At 42.2% G+C, this 21276-nt stretch overlaps 1 protein-coding gene across 2 annotated transcripts in view; it reads right to left on the bottom strand.

The window, feature by feature from the left end:
• Positions 1-21276, bottom strand: part of CCR3 (C-C motif chemokine receptor 3) — a 33926-nt gene continuing 12650 nt past the window's right edge. Inside the window, exons 1-2 of one of the 2 annotated variants that reach the window (XM_061397022.1) lie at positions 14847-15030; positions 2-3650 (exon numbers count right to left, since the gene is read on the bottom strand). In XM_061397022.1, the coding sequence (XP_061253006.1) occupies positions 2563-3639 (1077 nt within the window). In that variant the 5' untranslated portion in view covers positions 3640-3650; positions 14847-15030 and the 3' untranslated portion in view covers positions 2-2562. Of the gene's footprint in view, positions 3651-14846; positions 15031-21276 lie in introns of those variants that run through there. The other variant, XM_061397023.1, reaches the window with a different exon arrangement.

Below are 21276 nucleotides of genomic sequence, written 5' to 3' on the forward strand. Positions count from 1 at the left end.
AGAATGTGAAATGTTCTGGAGTTGGAGTGTTTTCTGGTCTTGAAGGCAGGAGAAGAAGGAGCTGACAGAGGATGAAATGGTTGGGTGGCATCACCAACTCGATGGATATGAGTTTGAGTAAGCTCCAGGAGTTGGTGATGGACAGGGAAGCCTGGTGTGCTGCAGTCCATGGGATCACAAAGAGTCGGACATGACTGAGCAACTGAACTGAACTGGTCTTACAGTGGAAGTCTCTGTCATTTGGATTGAATTTAGGCACTGGCAGTTTTTAAGACATGATTTTGAACTTGGACAGCGTAGGACAAAGCAGTGTCTAATTCAGTCTGACAGTAGCTTCCTGAGGGGCTTAGTTAAGAACATGACATGTGCTCAGCAAATGTTTTTTGAATGAATGGATACATGACCAGATGAATGACTGAACACGTGAAAACTGAGTATACCTTAGTGAGCACAGGAACTGCACTTGGTGTCATGGCCAGTAGGAGGTGATGCTGTAAAATTGTTCACTGTGTCACCTCCTTTTAAAACAACAACAACAGCAATGTATTTTGTAGACTTTGAGCATCTACTTTCTAAAACTTTATCAAGATCAGAGTTTACTTTGGCTATAAAGGATCTTAGAAATAATCTAACCAGGTCAGAGGTTCATTCATGGCAGAGGACATCTAATCTCTTTATGGCTAGTAGAATGGATACTATATATGAATAGTAGCCTAGTCTTTCATTTTTAAAATATAATTCTAAAATGTTTATTTAAAAAAAAAACAACACGTTCCCATGTTTCAGAGTCCAAAAGATGCAGAAGAGTGTTCAGAGAACTATCCTCCTTCTCTTCTCTACACATGCCCCTCCCTAAAGACAACCATTGTTCCTCTTTTCCTTTATATCCATTTTAAGAAGATGGTCAGCGCTTCTAAACACAATGAAAAATGTGTGTGTCTCTTTTTCGTTTTTTAACATTCTGTTTTGCCCCCACCTTTTTTCCCCGCATCAACCATATACTGCTCCTAGTGTTTTAACTCTTCCTTCACACTGCCTCTTGGCCAGATTCTCCTCAGGGTGCTCTTGGCACCTTTCTTGATCAGTCGTTGATCTTTCCTTGTCTCCACACTTGCACTTGTCTCCTAACTTAGCGCCCTCCACAGTTCTGGGGCCTCTGCTCCATCCTCCATGTGATACCAGAATTATCTTCCTGACACACCATTTTGATTTCCTTGCTCCCCATGCCTTCCCCAATAAAGCCTGAGGTACTCTGCCTAAACATCATCCCCATCCCAGCCTCCCCACCTCACTCTGCCATCCACCCACATTCGTGCCTTCCCCTCTCCTCACTGGCTTACAGAGCCTTCCCCCCAAACCTCCCACTTCTTCAGAGACCTGCTCAAAAGCTACTTCCTCCATTAAGTCTTCCTCCCTCAGATTCCAGTGGAAATGGTCTTTCTTCCTGACCCAGGTGTAGCATTGAGTATGCTCTTCTTTGCACTGGAGTTATTTGTTTCTGTCTTACATCCTCTACTATAGGGAACGTTTCATGGGGGCAAGGAACGTGTTTGTCTAATACAGTTTGGCATCCTTCACTTAACCTAAGACAATGTTTTTGCATCCTGCCTGTATCACCTAACACACAGTTACTGGATAAACAGTGAGAGTGGGGTAAATTAAGATAGTGTCCACACATCTCAGGGCTCTGAGAAGTTTCTATGAACAGGACCTTTATTCTCTGTACTGCTGCTGCTGCTGCTAAGTCGCTCCAGTCGTGTCCGACTCTGTGTGACCCCATAAACGGCAGCCCACCAGGCTCCCCCATCCCTGGGATTCTCCAGGCAAGAACACTGGAGTGGGTTGCCATTTCCTTCTCCAGTGCATGAAAGTGAAAAGTGAAAGTGAAGTTGCTCAGTTGTGTCTGACTCTTAGCGACCCCATGGACTGCAGCCTCCCAGGCTCCCCCGTCCATGGGATTTTCCAGGCAAGAGTACTGGAGTGGGTTATTCTCTGTACTGAAAATGCCAAATTGCTCTTCTTCTATTCTCCCCCTTGCCTTCAATCTTTCCCAGTGTCAGAGCCTTTTCCAGTGAGTTGGCTCTTTGCATCAGGTGGCCAAAGTATTGGAGTTTCAGCTTGAGCATCAGTCCTTGCAATAAGCTGATTTATTACATTGTAATAGTAAGAAGAAATGTAATTGATTTATTAATATTTCATTTATGTTTATTATGTTTCATTTATATCAATAACTGGCTGAAGTTAAGATTTAAGATATAAAAAGCTTGACTAGTTTATAGCTGCATATAGTAACCATCTAACATTCAGGCGCATTAAAATTATGTGACTCGAGTGAATCAAGCAAAGCTCTGCTTTTCAGGGTTCATAAGAAGTCATTGTCCAGCCGTTGACCTTTGGTAATGACTTTGGGGTGCATAGATACACCGTCACCATTGTGTATATATTTTAATGGCTTCAAGAGCTATGGCCATTGTGCTGGAAGTCCAAAGGACTGGTGAAGAGGTCGATGTGTTGGCTTCATCTGTTCTGTACATCTTCTTTAGGCAATGTTCTGCATCTGACCTAAAATACAGCAGAGAGTTCCTGCTCCCCTGTTGATGGGGAGACAGAGCTGGTTCTTTCCAGTTTTTCACTAGGAAGAAATGGCATGAATTTTCCCAGGTAGGTGGCCATATATCTGTGGAAAAAGTGGCGGAGGTGCTTCCGGAACCTCTCACCAACGAAGGCATAGATCACGGGGTTGACACAGCAGTGCGTGTAGGCGATCACCTCTGTCACCAGCATGGCCAGGTCCAGCTGTCTGCTCTGTTCACAATCAGCCTTCAAGTGCATTTGAAAAGCAAAGAGTAGGACAACCAGATTGTAGGGTGTCCAGAAAATAAAGAAGACCACCATAATTACAAAAATAAGTCGAATGGCTTTGTATTTTTTTTTACTGGGGCATCTCAGCAGTGTTTTAATAATTCCTGAATAGCAGATGGCCATAACAAGCAGAGGCAGAGCGAGACCCAGGATATTCATTCTCAGAGCATGGAATCGCTTCCAGGCATTTTCATTATCCTCTGGGTAAAGAGGACTGCAGAAAGTCTGTCCAGCCTCCTCTTGGGTCTCATGAAAGAAAAATTCAGGGAGGGCTGCTAGCCCTGCCAGGACCCAGGTGAAGATGCTGGTAACAATACCAAAAGTGACTGTCCGGGCTCGAAGGGCAAACACGGCGTGGACGATGGCAAGATACCGGTCTATGGTCAAGAGGATGATGAAAAAGATCTCACTGTACAAGCCCATGTAATAGAGCCCGGAGAGCAACTTACACATGCGGTGGCCAAACACCCACTCGTTCCACCTAACATAGTGAATCCAGAATGGCAGCGTGAATAGGAAGAGCACGTCAGAAATGGCCAGGTTGAGCAGGTAGATGTTGGTCATGATCCGGAGCCGCTTGTACTTTGTGAGTATCACCACCACCACCACGTTGCCCAGCAGGCCGGTCACGAACACCAGGGAGTACAGCGGGGGCAGGAACTGGGCCGCCAGCTCCTTGACGTTGCTCTTCTCGCACGGCAGTGCCGCCTCATAGTCGTAGGGTGTGGTCCCAGCAACTTCACCTACAGTTTCAATCCCATCAGCTGAGGTCGCCATTTCCCTTGTCCCTGTGATAGAAGAAGGCAAAAGTAACCCCACAGTTAACGACGATCGCTCCTTGAGACCCACACCAGTCAGTTTATTCACTTACCCACTAAAACCACACGGAATAAATAGCCTATACATTCTTCAGCATATATTTCCAAAGGTGTATCAGATATGCCATGGGGCGGGGAGAAATGTTAGGAGTGAAAGATGCAATGTTTTGAGAGTCAGCATGATCCATCATGGGAAAAGAAACAAACATTGTGGATGGTAGTGAAGAGTGGAGATGTTGATCCTGAAAGCATTTGGAAGAAGAAATACAAAACAGGAAGAGATAGGTTGGGTAATGTTAACAATAATCTTATAATAATGATATTATCACTGTATTTAAAAATTTTGTTTTATGTTTTATGGTTTACATATGACCTTCAAAATCATCCATTTAAAAACCAAATGCTAATAATAGTGATTATTATCCTTAGAAATAACTACCCTTTCCATGGCTGCATAACATAAAATGCAAAATTTAAAAATACAGTAATGGGGAAATTGAACCTCAAAGAAATTTAATAAGGAGTCTAAAATCCTTTAGTAAGCAATTTCAAAAGTTCAGGCTAGATCTTCAGTATCTATGCTCAATTCTCTCATCACTGGATTCAAGTTACAGTGATTTTTAACTTATAATAATTATTATAATTAGCTGTTGTAGTAGTTATTAACTGTTGTAACAATTGTAAGCAGCGTCCCCTTTTCCTGTTCCTGACAATGCTGACATAAGCCAGTCATGTTTCTACAACAGACCCCTTAGAGTTTCTCCCTCATAAAGAGGCTGAGCATGTACCAATGGGACTACTTCTTAGATTTTGGATTTTTTAGACCAGGATCCCTAGGGTCAGTGCCTGCTTTTCTTAGAATTACAGCCTTGGCTGGAGAAGAAGGAAAAAGAGACAAGGGAGTAGTCCATGAAAGGCAGCTAACCCCTACCCTGCTTCCTCAGGAGTCCTGCTAACCTTCTCTTTTCTGTGAAAGCACAAGTGTGAGGTCATGAACATACGTCAGCAGGTATTTCTCAAGGCAGGGCTTAGAAATGCAGTAATTGGAGCCGATGGCAAGGATTGTCTTTGCTTTCCTAAGAAAATACTGGGACCCTAAAGTCAGCACCTGTTGGGGTTCTGTGTGGTCCAAGTGACTGTAGAGAGGAGAGACATAGGAGCGGTTCCTGGCCATTCTGCTTGCCAGTGAGAAGACTCAGACAAGCCCTTAACTCTGAGCCTCGTTTATTCATCTCCAAAATAAGGATCATGGTAGCCACCCGTTTGATGTGGTGAGCATCAAATCAGAGAGTCTACATGAGATCATATTTTAAACTAGAAAAAGAAAAAACTGTATGGTAGAAAGCAGAAGTGAAAGAAAGGCAATGAGAAGTGGTTTCACATGAAATCGGGAAAAAGTAGAGGCTCTTGGATAGAACTTGATCTATTTTCATAGCTCTGGCCTGGTCCATCATCTACTAATCAGTGACACATTCAGGCTTTCGAGGTTAAAAATGGAATTGAGTAGCAACTGACTTATATGATCTTACCAGCTTTTTAAAAATTCCCAATGGCATAATACACAGCAGCTGAGAAAAAGTACCCATCATTTGGTCTGTTATGCATTTTCGGTCATGAGAGTATCTCTCTAAACCTTAATGTTTAAGGCAAGAGTGGAAAGAGCCTCTACTCATCATTAATTATTTATATTTTCTTTCCTTTTCTCACAGACTGATCTGAAAACAAGTCAAACTTTAAAAAAGAATTTCACTGAAGTGTTTTCCAACTTGAAGATCATCTTTAATTCATGTGTCATTTCCATAAATCCTACATGATGAGTGTAAGATTATAGAATCTTGTGAGGGGGAAGGGGCCTAGACTGCAAAGCACTGGAAAACAAGTAGAGTTAGAAGTCAAGTCCTTGACCCCTAGTTACATGAGATCAGAGACACAAAAACAGATAGAATTTTTACCTGTCTGCATTCCTAATCACAGTCCTTGCAGTTTGGAAAAATAATATAGTAATAATAAATGAACAACATCAATCATAAAGAAAAGGAAAAAAATAGTAAAAACCACCCCAGATCTCACCATGATGAGTTTACTACCATTAACATTTCTCTATATATGCATACGTGGATACAAAGTTTTACATAAATTGACATCATACTCCTTTAGCTGATTCACTAAAAATGCCCATAGTACAATTTGGTTGTGCAATGTAAATGAAGTTTCTTTAGTTTCCAAAACTATCTGAATCTCTTACCAGCTTCCCACCTGCTGGGTAAAAGAAAACAGTATTCACAAATTTTAGTCATAAGTGGTTTAAATTTAGTCTTATCCTTCCATTCATTTGAATGATAACTTTAGGTTTTACTCATACTCTGTTAATCAGCTTGTAATTTCAGTTCCTTGTCTCCTCTCATTGGTCCTTTCTAAGATGGCAGTAGAGAAGGGCCAGCATGACTCAATGCATGGGCAGAGGGAGAAGAGGGTACTCTAATCTCTTGTTGGTTCTTGATTGACGTGACTGGTGTCTGCTAAGGTGGGGGTCGACCCAGTCCCAACCCTGAGTCTTTGTGCTGGCATCTGCTGCAGTGTTTGTAGTAATGACCTCAGGATCCATTCATTCTCAGTCCTCCCCAGACACAGTGACCTCTCCAAGGTGATGGAGTCTTCACTCAGCCCTGTAGAATGGAGAACCACACCACCATCAAGTTCCTGGCTCAAGCTCTACTCTTTCTTTTGAACTGGCAGGCGCCCGTCAGACATGCTCCTCTTTGACTCCATGTGCATGTCCTGTACAAACCAAGGGACACGCAAGACTGCAAACCAGATCTTTTTTCTGCCTGACCACCAACTTAACTGCTCTGGCCACCCCATGTGGGTAAGGAGATACTTTGCAGAGAGATATCCTCTTGAGAGTCCCCTAGTTTATCAAACAGCTCTCCAAACCCCCTAACTCTGGTCAAAGCCTGGATGGGAGAGATAGGACACACAGCTGTGACTGCTTCCTTCCAGGGTCTCTTTTCTTATAATTTCTGAAGTCAGAAGTCGGGGAGCCCTTTCCCTGCCATTCTTGTCTGGCCAGCTCCAATAACTGTATATGCAACCTCCATCTATACTATGATAAATGGGATGAGGTGATGGATATCTCAAACTTCATAAATTCACATTCACCAGTGTAAAATTTTAGTGAGTGTTGCAAAGTTGAATTGAAAAAAAAATATTTAGAATTGGGGATCCTTCTTTAGAAAATATATTTAAGTTTGAAATGTCATTCTGATTATATAAAAAAAAATCTAATGGTGACGCTCAATGCTGGTGAGTTTGCAGTGAACCTTATTCATTGCTGGAACACTTACTCATTGCTGGTGCAATGTAACTTGTTTTAATAAATTTTGTATCTAACATGAGCCATCGAGATACACATGGCTTTAATCCATTAGTTCTAGTCCTGTGATTTTACCCTGAGGGGAAAAGGTCGAAAATGTATTACCAACACATAATGTGCACAAAGATGTTCGTTGTGGCATTGTTCTCATAGTAGAAAACAAGAAATGAGAGCAGTCTAAATGTTTGACACATGAAGGATGTTTTGAATAAATTGTAGTCCGTTTAAAGAATAGATTATTATGTAGTCATTAAAAGTAGTTTTGGATACCAGATAAAATCACAGACAAATGTTTATAAGAACGAAGAGAATGCAAACAAAGATTGCAACAACGTGAAATTATATGTACATATAAAAGGCAACAGGCAAATAATCAAAATAGTTGTGAGAGGTAGGTGGATTATCATTTTTAAAACTGAAAATCTTAAAATTTTCTGTATTTCCTTATCAGTTAAACTGTCCCTGAAAGCTAATGTTTTTAGGCAGGCACTGCTAGAAGATTTGGCAGACATTTTCTAGGGTGAAAACCTAGGCAAATTACAAGATGAAGGGTTTACTCATCAGAACTTGAAACCACAAACTGAAATCTAAGGAACTTAAAAAAGAGGGCACACTAGGCAAAGCATTTGAATTTTGTTTTCAGATTAAGAGATCTGAAATTTGTTTCAGATTAAGGGCTAGGTTCTCCCCTTTGATCTTGGGTTGAGCTGGCATCCAACCACCTAGACTTGGAGAGGGGAGGTGTCTTTTCGGGTCTTGGGACCTGCGTTGGCAGGGGCTCGGCCAGCCTCCACGGGAAGAGTGAGACGGCAGGTCAGATGACCGCAGTGGGCACCTGCGTGAAGACAGGTGGCCCGTGGGACACCAGCTCCCTGGATGCCTCCAAATTGTTTGTGTAGATTTATTAGATTATTTATGTATATTATCTGATTAAACAACTGCGTTTCAGTATTCATTTCCAGTATGTCTTATCTTTTAGAACCATTTGTCCTATTAGATAAACTTTTGGATCCCGTAGTCAATACTTACAAAAACATAATTTTGAGTGAAATTTTGTTACATTTGTAAATAAGTTTAGGAAGAATTGATAACGTTACATGTCAGGCTTTTATATTTGGGAACATACTATGTCTGATTACTCTGCTTACCATAGGGCTTTAAGTTTTTGGTGTTGCACGTTTCTTTTTACATTTTTATCTACCTTTATATTCCTCAGGTTATTGTGAATGAGATACTTTTCCCTAACAAATTTTCTAAACAATTGTTGGTAGTATGAAAGAAAATACGTGTTTTAAGCTGACTACCTTACCGACTTTTAAAAATAAATTCCTTTAGGACTACTAGGTCCATAATCAAATTATTTGTGAAGCACTGACAGAATTATATCCTCCTTTCTGGTATTTCTCATTTGTTTCTCTCACCTTATTGCTTTGGTGGGAACTTCCACAGTGATGTTAAATAATAGTGGTGTTTCTGGTTCCTGACTATAGTTAGACATCCACCCTCCAACCTTTCAAAGTCCCCAAAGTACAAAAAAGATATTATTAATTTGAAATCTGTTTTATTCTAAAACTTTACTAAAGTGGAAAACTGCCATGCCTGTGATGAAGAGTGCTGATCCTTGACAGTAGTGGGAGTTTGGTTGAACTCAGTCATGTCTGAAAAAGGGCCACGTGCTGAATGATATCCCAGTTTAGTAACATCAGTAATCTGGTGTGTGTGTGTGTGTGTGTGTGTGTGTGTATTTAAGTGTTGAGTCTCTCTGAGGGGGATCAGCCTCTCAGGTGAACTTGATGAATCTTCTAAAGTATATATAACAGCAGGGGAAGGAGAGGGTGGGACGATTTGAGAGAGTAGCATTGAGATGTGTACACTAGGGTGAGTGAAACAGAAAGCTAGCGGGAAGCATATGTGTAGCACAGGGAACTCGGCTTGCTGCTCTTTGATGACCTAGAGGGCTGGAATGGGGTCGAGGAGGCTCAGGAGCGAGGGGACCAATGTATACTTACAGCACAAACCAATACAACATTGTATAGCAATTATACTCCAATTTAAAATTAAAAAAAAAAAAGAATATAGAGAAGAGAGGAGGTTGTGAAGTCACTGCCTACCATCCTGAATCTGCCTGTCCATCTAGAAGAGCTCTGCCCACAGACTCCAAGTGGTCAGCATTTCTGCAGGACCACCTGCTGTTAAGATCAGATTCCAAGCCTAAGGCCCTAGATACTTTTGGTTTCATGGGTATTGGTGCCAGGGAATCATAGTCATAAGATTTTTCTTGCTTATATATCCTTGGTCCTTTTCAGTATAGGATACTGATTGAATTCCTGAGTTTGAAGAAATGGACTGTGTGACATAGAGCAAGTAGGTTACCCTCTCTGTGCCTCAGAATCTGTATGTGTAACCTAGTGATAAGAAGAGTTACTGCCTCATTAATTCAGCAAATGGGGTTCTCCAGTCAGTCATTCAGCAAATAGTTAATAGCAACCTATGACATGCCAGGCACTGTTCCAGCGATACGGCACATCCGTGAACGGTATAGACAAAACTCTCTGACCTCATGAAGCTTATATTCTAGTCAGGGAATAATCGATAGCCAAAAGCTACAGTGTCTCACATGGTCATGAGTGCTGCAGAGAAAGGTAAAGGAGATGAGAGAAGGCAGCAGTAGGGTGGGATTGGAGAGAGGCAGTTTAAACTGGAGAGGGTCAACAAGAAACTCATGAGATGACATTTGAGAAAAGTCTGGAGGGAGGCGAGAGAGTGAGTTGAACAGGTTTCTGGGGGATAAGAGGAACACCAAGTGCAAATATCCTGAGGTGAGAGAGTGGCTGGACAGGTTCTTAGAGGAGCAGAAGGGTTTAGTATGGCCGAAAGAGAAATGAGGGATGGGTATTATGAGAGGGAGTCACAGAGACATGAGGAGCTGTGGGCAGGGGTTCTGTGGAGCTATGCAGCCAGGAAGAACTTCAGCTTTTCTTTGAAAGGAGTAGGGACTGTAGATAAGTTTCCATTAAACTTGACATTATGCTCCTCATATTCTGTAAGGATTGTTCTGGTTGCCATGTGGAGAATAGACTATGGAAGCACAATTAGAAACAAAGAACCAGTAAGGAGGCTGAAGCTCCAATACTGGGCCACGTGATGCAAAGAACTGACTCCTTAGAAAAGACCCTGATGCTGGGAAAGGCTGAAGGCAGGAGGAGAAGGGGATGACAGAGGATGAGATGGTTGGGTGACATCACCAACTCGATAGACATGAGTTTGAGCAAGCTCTGGAAGTTGGTGAAGGATAGGGAATCCTGGTGTACTGCAGTTCATAGGGTTGCAAAGAGTCGTACACGACTGAGCGAGTGAACTGAACTGAAAGAGGCACTTATGATAATACAGGGAAGATGTGACACTGGGCAGGGCTTGGCAGTAGAGGTAGAAAGGGTGAGAATAGACGGATTCTCTATAAATGCGGAAGCTAGCCACAGGATTTGTTTACAGCGTATGAGTAAGTGAGAAATAGTCGACGACTCCAAGAGTTTTGTCTGAGCAACTGGAAGGATGGAGTTGACATCAACAGAGATAAAGTCTGGGGCAAAATAAGCCTGAATTGGGGCAAGCAAGTCTGAGATTGATTATATGCCATCCAAGTGGAGATGTGCAGTAGGCAGTTGGACAAACGGCTCCGGGGAGAACTGTTGACTGAAAATACAAAAGTGACAGTTGTCATCACATAGATGTAAAGCCTTGATTCTGGAAAAGAGCACCGAGACATAGGTGTAGACAGCAAGGGACTGCATCTCCAGGCATGCCAAAAGTCAGAGGTCGGAGAAATGAGGAGGACACAGAAAGAGAGACTGAGAAAGGGTGGACAGCGAGATCAGAAAAAACGCAGAACTGGTGTCCCTGAAGCTGTGTAAAGAAAGTGTTGCAAGGAGGGGGGAGTAATGTGAGGACTACATGAACCCATGTGAGAACATCAGCACACAGTGCCAGGCAAATGCAGGCTAGTTCTTCTCCCTCTCCCTCTACTCACTGACATTCTCTACTTTTTCAAGTTTTCAGCCCTTTTCAGAATTTCTTACATCTTTTCCAAAATAGGATTTCCTCCATCTAAAGAGAAATTCTTAGCTTTCCACAAATCACCAGTCTGTAGCCCATTACTCAGAGTTACAGAAAACACAGTGATTGGTATCCAAAATGTTTTAAAAAGGTATTGCAGCCTTCATTAAAATCTGTAGTTACAGTAAATGAGTTTGAATTTCTACAAATGGTTTTGGATCTGTACCAAATTAAATAGCCTAATAGGAACCCAAGAATATATTAATCCATTTATTTACTGACATTCCAATGAAGAATTATTGATAATTCTTTCACAAAGAAATAATTATCTTTCACAAATATGACAGGAATAGAGAGAGAGAGAGAAGTGACAGGCTGTACTCTCCTAAAGTTTTTGAATCTCTTTACTGTCTCTGAGTTACATACCTCCAACCTTTTTAAGTTGGAAGAAAAGAGGAAGTTTAAGAGTTGAACTGAGAGTATCCTCAATTGCAAGCTCTTTAGAAGCCAATCCCAAGAGCTGGTTCAGTCTTCATCAATATTAATAGATCATCCAGAACAAAGGAAATCTACCCGTCTGATTTTCCATCCACCTCTCTTCTCAGCTACCCCTTCATGTATTCATCCAATTATCTGTCCATCTAGCACCTTGAATTGCTTCCCATGTACACAATCTTAAGCCAATCCTCCTTCCCTTTCATTTCTTTCCGCAGAAAACCTGGATAGTCAGAAAAAAACAATTATCTGGTACAGCACTATCCTGTAGACCTTTCTTGCAGTGATGGAACGTTCTGTGTCTGTGCTGTTCAGTAAAGCACCTAATTGAGCACTTGAAATGTGGCTACTGCTGTTGAAGAACTGAGATTTTCATTTTATTCAAATTTTATTAAGTTAAATTGGAATGGCCACATGTGGCAAGTAGCCACTCTCTTGGACAATGCAGGACTATTGCCCAGTACAATGCTTGACAAGTAATAGCTGCCTAATAAATGCCTCTTAAGTGGATAGAAGGATGGAGCAGAAAAATTTTACCTTTTTTCACTTTTCAGATTATGCATTTGAAATGTTAGATTCTCTTCAGGTACCACATCTTATGAGCATTGGTATCCACCTGCAGCATAGAACAGGCTAGGATGATAAAGGTCTAGAAACATCAATGGTATTTCACAGAACTTGGAATGTTTTATATAAAAAATAAAAGTCTTCAGGTTTATTTTAGTTTGTTTTCTTTTTATCCCAATATGTGTACATCTTTGATCTGGACCAAAGTTTTCTAAGGAGTCGGACACGACTGAGCGACTGAACTGAACTGAACTGAAAGTTTTCTAATCTTTTTTTAAAAAGAGAATTGGATTAGAATGTCCTGGGTTCCCTTGAGATGGGAAAATCTATAATGTGATAGCTTCTGCTGTAGAAAAAGGAAGCAGACTCTACAGAGAGCAGAAATTTGATGGTAGTAGAGGAAACTACATTCAGTCACATGTGGGAAAGACCTTGGTGAGAACCACATTGTGCAGGATGGAATGGGCTGCCTTGTGAGCCAATGAGCTCCTTCCCTGGAAATACACAAGCACCTCTGAAGGTTGAAATCTTGAATAGATGAAGTCTTCTTCCCAGCTGCAGGCATCTCCCAGCTTTTATATTTTAGGGCAGCACATGGACTTCCTCAGCTTCCAGTCATTAATATTATTAGAGCAAAGATTATATTCCATTCTTGGAATGTAGTCAGTTAAGTGACTTGGTTTCATCCACCTGCAAAGTAACTTGGAATAGTTTTTACCAACTTCTTTGTTCAAAGAGTAGATTTACTCACTATGTTCTAATACCAGGTCTTTCCAGTGTGGCTGATGTTTAATGTTTGTATGCATGCTGATACGTGATTTCATTGAAATAGATGATCCTGAAAAGTGTTTTATGGGGAAATTATGCCTGTGCAGTCAAAGTACACATGGCAAGAGTGTTCAGTGTACTGAGGGTCAGTTTCCTGGCCCCTGGTATTTCCACCTCCACCTGTGTCTTGAAGAGAGAACCATTGCCTCTTTTCTAGGCATATTTGTTACAGTTGATATCACATTTGCACACCCTTTTGTATTCTGGTACTTAAAATTTTATTGCTGTTGTTCAGTCACTGAGTCGTGTCTGACTCCTTTATGAGCCCATGGATTGTAGCCCTCTAGGCTCCTCTGTTCATAGCATTCCCTGGCAAGAATAGTGGAGTGGGTTGCCATTTTTTCTGCAAGGAATCTTTCCAGCCCAGGGATCCAACCTGTATCTCCCTGCATTGGCAGGTGGATTCTTTACCACTGAGCTACCAGGGAAGCCCCACCTGCATCTAATTCCATGTAGTTAAAAATTATATGAAAATATAATTTGTAATGACTTCAACATACTGTATATTTATGGTTTTTTAATCATTGTCTTACTGTCGTGTGATTAAGTTGTTCCCTTGCACCTTTACAAATAATGCTGCAGTAAATGTCTTTGTATTTTTATTAGTTTGGTAAAGTGGATTTCTCAAAGGATAATTTCTACCTCTAGTCACATTTCTAAGGCTCTTGGTGCATTTTGCCAAATTGTTTCCAGAAGTTGTATAACAATTTGTATTCTATTTCGTATTGGTGCCAGTCTCAACAAGCACCCATCAATACCAAGATCTAAAAGAAAAAAATTACTTGGCCAATTTTACAGGTAACAAGGGTGTCATTATTTATGTAACTAATACTTAATAACTGAGGGGTTTTTTTTAGCTGTAATTATTAGTCATTAGTATTTCCTTTTCTGTGAATTATCTGTTTGTGCCTTTTACCCTTTTTATTCTGCTGGATATATCTGCCTTTTTCTTATTGAGTCATGCAGCCCCTCCCTAGAGAAATAACTCAGCCTGCATAGTTCATGATAATCGTCACCATTTTCTGAAATGAGTTGCAGACATGCTCCAATTCCTATCGCTTCCATGAACCAACAACCCCATATTCCCACTCCCTCCCCTTAAAACACTTGCCGAACACAGTTAACTTTCATCTCCAACTGGTTGAAGGTTTCCCAGAAGATCAGAAAGACTTTCTATCCCTACCCTCTAATATAGATCCAAGAAAAGCAGTCAACTTCGTAGATCCAAACATAAAAAGACCAAATCAACCGATCAGCTGATTCATCTGACAGCCTGACTTAGAGTGGATTTTCAGTGAAATATAAAAATGTATATATATACAAATGTAATATACATGTATGTGCACACATATGTCAGTTATACTTTCACTGCTTCTTACTAATCAATATTACGAACGCAAAACTACTAAAGAGGACCCTTTTGGAGTGGCCATCCTCTCAATTGTTGAGAATTTATGAAAGCAGAGGGAAGACAACATGGACACAGTTGTGGACAGGTTGACTGAAGAGGGTAAAAGGCTGAGTTTGGATGAGTGGAAAGGCAAACACATCATGATACAGGTGAGAGAAAGGCAAAATGGGAAAAAGCGAGAAGAAAATGGACATATCTTACAATCAGCAATCCCACTTTGGCCCCATACTACCTACTGCAGCACAGCTGACCTCCCTCTACACGCCGTCCATCCAAGAGCACTCCTGGGAGGTGTAACTTCCACCTGCCAAGACTCCTTGCTCCATCTCCTTTTTCCTAGAAACCTGACTGTCTTCCTGGAAACCTCTCCTGAATAAACCACTTCTGTTGCATTCAATAGGTTCTTGCCCAGATGAGAACAAAAAGAAGATGATGGTACCTGCTAATTTAGCAAAGTCCTTTATGCGTCCAGTGGTAGCTTAGGTCTTGCCACTCATGAAACGGAGATACCATCTGATACCACCAGAGACATTAGTAAGGTAGGAAACAACACAGCTTCCTGTTTCAAAGAGTCTTAGCTTCTCAGGTTTTGCAAGTTTTTGAAAAGATAATCAAGTCTGGAGTAGTTCTTCTTTTCTATGATTGAGATCACACACTAAGCAAGCCCTCAGTTGAGTAATCCTTGAGAAGAATGCTGTTGATGTCAGTAACTGTTTGGGGGATTCTGCCTTCCCTTGGAATTGCTCATTGTTTTGGAAGAGGGATCAATTCTTGAATAAGCATGCATTGACCTGTCAGGAGACAGGATAAAAAATGAAATTGGGATTTCCTTGTAATTACTCTGCAGAGCTGAATGGGAGACTTAGATGAGGCAAGTTGTACTATGGGTTTAAACAACCCAAGACGACTCGAACTTGAATTTCAGTTAGGGCACCCACAGCTGCATGGCCTGGGTTAATCGTTTAATCTTGCTGGACCTCAGCTTTCTCATCTGTCAACTTAGAATGATAATAACTACATCATAGGGTTGCCATGGAACTAGCTAAGATAAATATGCAATAAGTCTCTGAGGACTGTCCAAAGCTAAGCAAATGTAAGGGATGAGTAGAATACCACTGAGACCTAAGCCTCACGGGGAAGAGCCATGTGCCTGCTCCATGTGCTGATGTGTCCATGGCACCCAGGATGGTCTTGGGCACAGAGCAGGTGCTCATCCAATGTTTTGGGAAGAAGTCTGACCATGGATGGTGCAATCTGTGATGCAGTGGCTAAAGTGGACAAGGCAATGAAGTTCACCAAGTGTTCATCAGACATCTGCTGTATATGCAGGAATGTGCTTTATACTTCAAATGATAAAGAAAAGGTAGGAAGGAAAGACAACAACTTTGCTGGGAGGGCTCATGGGCATCCTGGGGCCCCAGTTTGAGGAAGCTTGATAGTCAGCATCTCGGCTCAGGTGGTCAGCAGAGACAGTCAGAGAAGAGTTAGGAGAACTGGAAGCCTCTCCTCTGAATATGAGAAAATAAGTCACCGTTGCTTTGTTATTATAGAATTGGCCTTTCCCATGGGCCAGTTATTCTCTGAGAATCATGATCACATAGGATTCTTGTTAGAAATGCGACTCGGGGGCCTGTGTAAACTCTGGAAGGGCACTGGTAACTCTGAGAGATCTTGGTCAGATTTGTCATGTATGTTGGGAATTTCTCCTGTGGGTTTTTTTTTTTTTTTTTTTTTGGTATCAAGAGTATTCATTCCAGGTTGTAGCCCTGCATTAACCCTTCATTGGTTAAATGTACTCATTTGTCTTTCCAGTCTCTTATGATCCAGGCATTAGCATTGGAGGTGACACCAAGTCTGACACCTTCATCCTCCTCTCAGGGATCATTGTGTTATCTAATATAGCATTCCAGCAAAGGGTGTGGTGTGGGAGCCCTCAGGGCCTCTCGGACACTGTGTGGAAAACACTCATGGAGATTGCTTCACAGGACGTTAAAGTGTCTGAGAAAGCCTCAGTGAGGAATAGGTTTCAATTTGGTTAACCTTGCATTCCTCAAACCTAGTGTTAAGGTAGAGAAAACATTGTGTTTTTTTTTTTTTTTTTCACATAACAATTGTTAATATACTTCAAGACTGGGGTTGGGTAGGAGAATGCTGCAGGTGCTTGTCTAATGACTAGTCAACGTGTGGGCACAGCACAGTACAGTTGCCAACCCGCTTCTGGCCCATCTTCTCATTTAGACAAGGGTCTCCTAAGCAGCCCCTCGAGGTATGTGGGGATGCTGTTGTAGACAAGGAAACTGAGATTCAACAAGGAACTTGGCAAACACTGCAGAGACTAAAAGACAGAGCTAGGTTCCACCTTAGGGTTTTCTTTTTTTTTTTTTTAAGGTATTTTTATGTGGACCATTTTTTAAAGTATTTACTGATTTTGTTTGTTTCATGTTTTGAGTTTTTGGCCATGAAGCATGTGAGATCTTAGCTCCCCAACCAGGGATTGAACCTGTACCCTTTTCACAGGAAGGCAAAGTTTTAATCACTGGACCACCGGGGAAGTCCCTTACCTCAAGAGTTTAGACTGTTCACTGGTGCTCATTTTTCCTGCCCTGCATCACCATCTGAAGGACTTGTGCTTTCAGCTGAAGATAAGGATGGCAGATTGTAAAGGTGGAACCAGAGTGACTTCCCTGAGGTCCAGAGTGGCTTGTTTGGTCTGACTTTTCCCAGGATGGGCAGGAGATTTTTGGTGCTTCCTTCAGGCTACTTGAGACAGTCAGCTCATGAGTTTCCAAGGTACACAGAAAAACCTGACCCCGAACTCTAATACCTCTGATCTTTTCAGATTCTTAATGTAGATAAAACTAAAGCAGAAGCATTTTGGAGAAAACAACCAAAATAATGACATCGACAACAAACCAAACAGAAGACAGCTTAGGAATATAGGAACATCTGAGGGAAAAACAAACAAAAGATGTGCAGAAGCTATATGAAAGGTCAGAAATTTCTTGCAGGCAAGCTCAGGTCAACTGTGGCTTTGAGCGTGTGAAAGGAAGTGGTTGTTGAGCATCAGGAAGAAGTACTTGGGTTCCTTTATCCTATCTTCAACACCAGCTCCTGGCTGCAGGGTCCTGGGACAGGAAGGTGGGTTCCAGCCATTTACTTTCTCTTACTGACATGTTCCCAGGGGAACATTAACTCCCAGGGGAGTTAATGGAAGGATTCATGCAGTCAGTGGTGCCTGCCTCTGGCATTTGGTGGTCGAGTGTATTTCCGAGTTGTCTCCATTGACAGTACCCTGCCCTTCTGTAAACCCCCAAATCAGCAGAAGCAAACCTTTACAAAAAGGGCTGCCTCCCTCCAGACTGTTAATACAAGACAAGTTGGAGTGACCATGTGGAAGCTGTATTACTTGGGGAGGTAGTGGACATCTCAAGATTTGAACAGAAGAGCAGGGTCTACACTTAGCATTGGCCTGCAACTCAAATCTAGAATTAAACCAAGGATACAGTGAGCCACCCACTGGACAGCTGCAAGCACCTGGCACACTTCCAAGTGCAGGGTGTGTGGTTGACCAAGCCCTGCTGCTGGGCTCTGAAACCAACACTCTGCTTTCCCCAAAGCCAAACTTCCTGTGGCTTGCCCCACCCCTGACCCATCCAGCATGGAACCTGAGGCAGGCCCACTCCTGCGAGACAAGGCTTCCACTGATGGCTGCCTTTAGCTGGAGAAGTCCCAAGTAGACATGCTAAACTCCCCTTAGTCTACACAACAGGCTGGGAATCATCTGCCATCCTCCCCTTGCTCCCTGTTTCACTTGAGGCCTGACCGTTCTTGCCCATTTTCCCTCATAGGTACCTCCTGTAATAAAGGTGTAAGGCCTGCTGGGTGTTTGCTTTTCACTATCACACCCTGCATATTCACACTAGCTTCAGAATAGAGCCCAGGTCCCTTTAGGCCATTTCCAGGAAAAATTGGGTGGTTGTTGATCTGACTATTCTGTATGTTTCATTTTGCACTTTTTCTTTCTTTCTTGTCAACATTGAAAAAAATCTAGTATCAAAATTAGAAAATAAATGATGAAGAAAAAAGTGAACGATGATTTAGAAATGATGCAGAAAATAACAGTTTTCTCCCCAAGATATGGGAAGTACCTCTTAATGAGGTGCAACTACAGTGCATCTCTGCATAAACAGAAAATTCACCAGATGTCTGTCAAGTGGAGTAAATGACATCTTTTCTTCCACAATATCTTGAACTATAAGATGGGCCCTTGGAAATATAAAAAGAGAAGAGAGAGCGAGAGCATAGATAAAAAGACAAGAGAAACAGGAGATACGAGGGATAGAGAGATAATAGATATTTAAGTTAGTCTCTTCCTTTTTTTTCAAGTGGCAGACAGAAATTTTCTACCAGATGAGAAAATTTAGCTTCTGCTTTGTTCACAACCATGTGACACAGTGTTATAGAGGCTTCTATAAAGCCCAGTGGCCAGAAGGACACCTAGAAGTGTGACTTGGGATGGAGAGGACTAGATGATTTGTTTTCCTCTGGGGTGTTGTTTTGCATCTCATCTCTGTAGACACAAAAAATGTTCACAACCTAAAAGAGAGTTATGTTTTATTTTGTGGGAACTTTTAGGACTTCAAGCCCAGGAAGCATCTCAAGTAACCCTGAGAGAACTGCTCTGAGGAGGCGATGAGGGGAGCTAAGTTATATAGAAGTTTGGCAACAAAGGGCAGATAGTTGGTACATCAAAAGATGATTGTTAATTAAAAAAAAAAAAACCAGATATCTCCAAGTTAAGGACTTTAGTGCTTTTCTGTGTATGGGCAAGTGCAGGAGTCTGGGCTCGCATCCTGGTTCCCTTGGGGCTCACCATCAGGAGTGGCTGCAGTCTTAGGACTGCTACATGGCTGGTATTCCTTTCCTCCTGAGTTTCCTCAGGCCTCACTGGCTCACGTTCAGGGGTTGCAGGGCTGCAATCACTGATGACTGTGACATCCTTCGTTTATTGATATGGCAAGAAACATTCCGTTTCTCACCCCCAAGATTAATCTGGGTACTTTCTAAACGTGTCAAGCCTCTGTTTTGAGCCGTGCAAATCCTGAGCGAATTTTCAAATGTGCCAGAGCATCTACTCTGGGAAAGATGAGAGAGCTAGTGAGGGGGTTGGAGGAAAGGTGTATCAGTCCTGAGCTCCAGGCAGCATCAGTGAACTCAGACAGTGACCAGGAGTGACAGGGTGGGGGCTGCCCTGGGGGTGGGCAAGTTACGTGAGAGAAACCGTTCAAAAATGTAAACAACACTTCCTGCACACTTGTGTCACATGTCACACCAGGGATCTGCTAAGGGCTTTATGTACTTTGTCTCTTTTAAGCCTCTCAGTGACCCTGTGAGGTAAATGAGTTTGTTTTTTTTACCATTTCTCAGAGGAGGAACTGAGACAAGTGGGTTAAGCAACAGCTCAGGATAACACAACTAGAAAATGGTGGGGCTTATTCTGGAACCCACACCTCTGTATGCTTCCATCTCTCTCCTCTGACCACTGTGTCCGCTATTCCTCCAGGAGTCTGCAGATGAGGCCCAAGGAGTGGGCAGTGGGTCAGTTGGTGCTGGCCCTTCAATTCACTCCAACGGTCCATGACCAAGATTCAACAGGTGATTTTTATGTCAGAACACCTTTGCTTTAATTCAACATTAAGAAAAAAAAAATCTGAAGAAAGCAGGCATATTACACTTCATTAAAATAAGGAACACGTTCTCCTTCTAGGAGAATATGACATATGTTGGCAGAGCTCTGCTGGATCCCGTTGAGTCCCTTTCCCATTTCTGGCTCTCCTTCCTCAGCCTCTGTGCTCTTTTGCTTCCAGCCTTGGCACCTGTGACTGGCTGTGGAGGGCTATCAGGCTCAGGAACCATCGTGCCCCCGACTCCTCAGCCCCAGTCTTCTTCATAGAGCCAGGAGGAACCCCTCTCACTGCCTTGTTCTGAGGCAGGACACACTGTGAGGCTCCTGTCCCAGGGCCCGCTCAGGATCAGGCAGAGGCCCTGGGGGATCTCTGCCTGAGACCACATCCTGCTGCTTGCTTCCTCCCTTCTTGTCCTGTTCCCTCACTCTCTTGCTGGTGTCTTCTGAGAGCACCCACTGAATAAATCACTCACACATGAATCCTCCCCTCAGGGTCTGGGCCCTTATAAGATAGGGCATTTAACATAGATGGAAGTTGCTTGATTTTTCAACAGCTTATTAAGATGTAACTTTTGGACAATAAAGTATATCCATTTAATGTCTACAGTTTGATGAATTTTGACAGTCGTATACCTTTGGGTTACAACTGCCATAGTCAAGATATGAGTGTTTCTATCCCCTCCAAGAGATTCCTTATGCCCCTTTGAACTCCATCCCTCCCTCCAGCCCCACTTCCCGGCAGTCACATCTTTCCACTTCCTAAGATCAGTTTCTTTGCAGCCTGCTGCCTAAACTTTAAGCCAGTGTTACATATTTTTGATTTTTGTATGGCACTACTTAAAATTACCAATTTCTATTTTAGCTTAGAAAATGCTAGCTGACACAAAACTCCAAAATGTACAATGAGCTTGAACGTCTAGAAGTGTATTTTTTGATCATGTACAGCAATCAGGTTTATTGGTGGCAGTCTGCCTTTAATCATTAGTTCAGGCACCTAGGCATCTACATACAGTGTCTACCATCACTGAAGTTGGCATTCAAGACCCAAATGTATACAGCTGCATCAACCAGAGAGGAAGGAGAAGAGTATGAAGGAATGCTCATGGAAGGATTTTTATGAGCTGGTGGAGAAATCGTTCATATCATTTCTGTCCACATTCCGTCAGCTAGGACTAAGTCATGT

This window comes from Bos javanicus, chromosome 22 (genome assembly GCF_032452875.1).
Source record: "Bos javanicus breed banteng chromosome 22, ARS-OSU_banteng_1.0, whole genome shotgun sequence".
In the NCBI taxonomy this organism is placed as follows: Eukaryota; Metazoa; Chordata; class Mammalia; order Artiodactyla; family Bovidae; genus Bos; species Bos javanicus.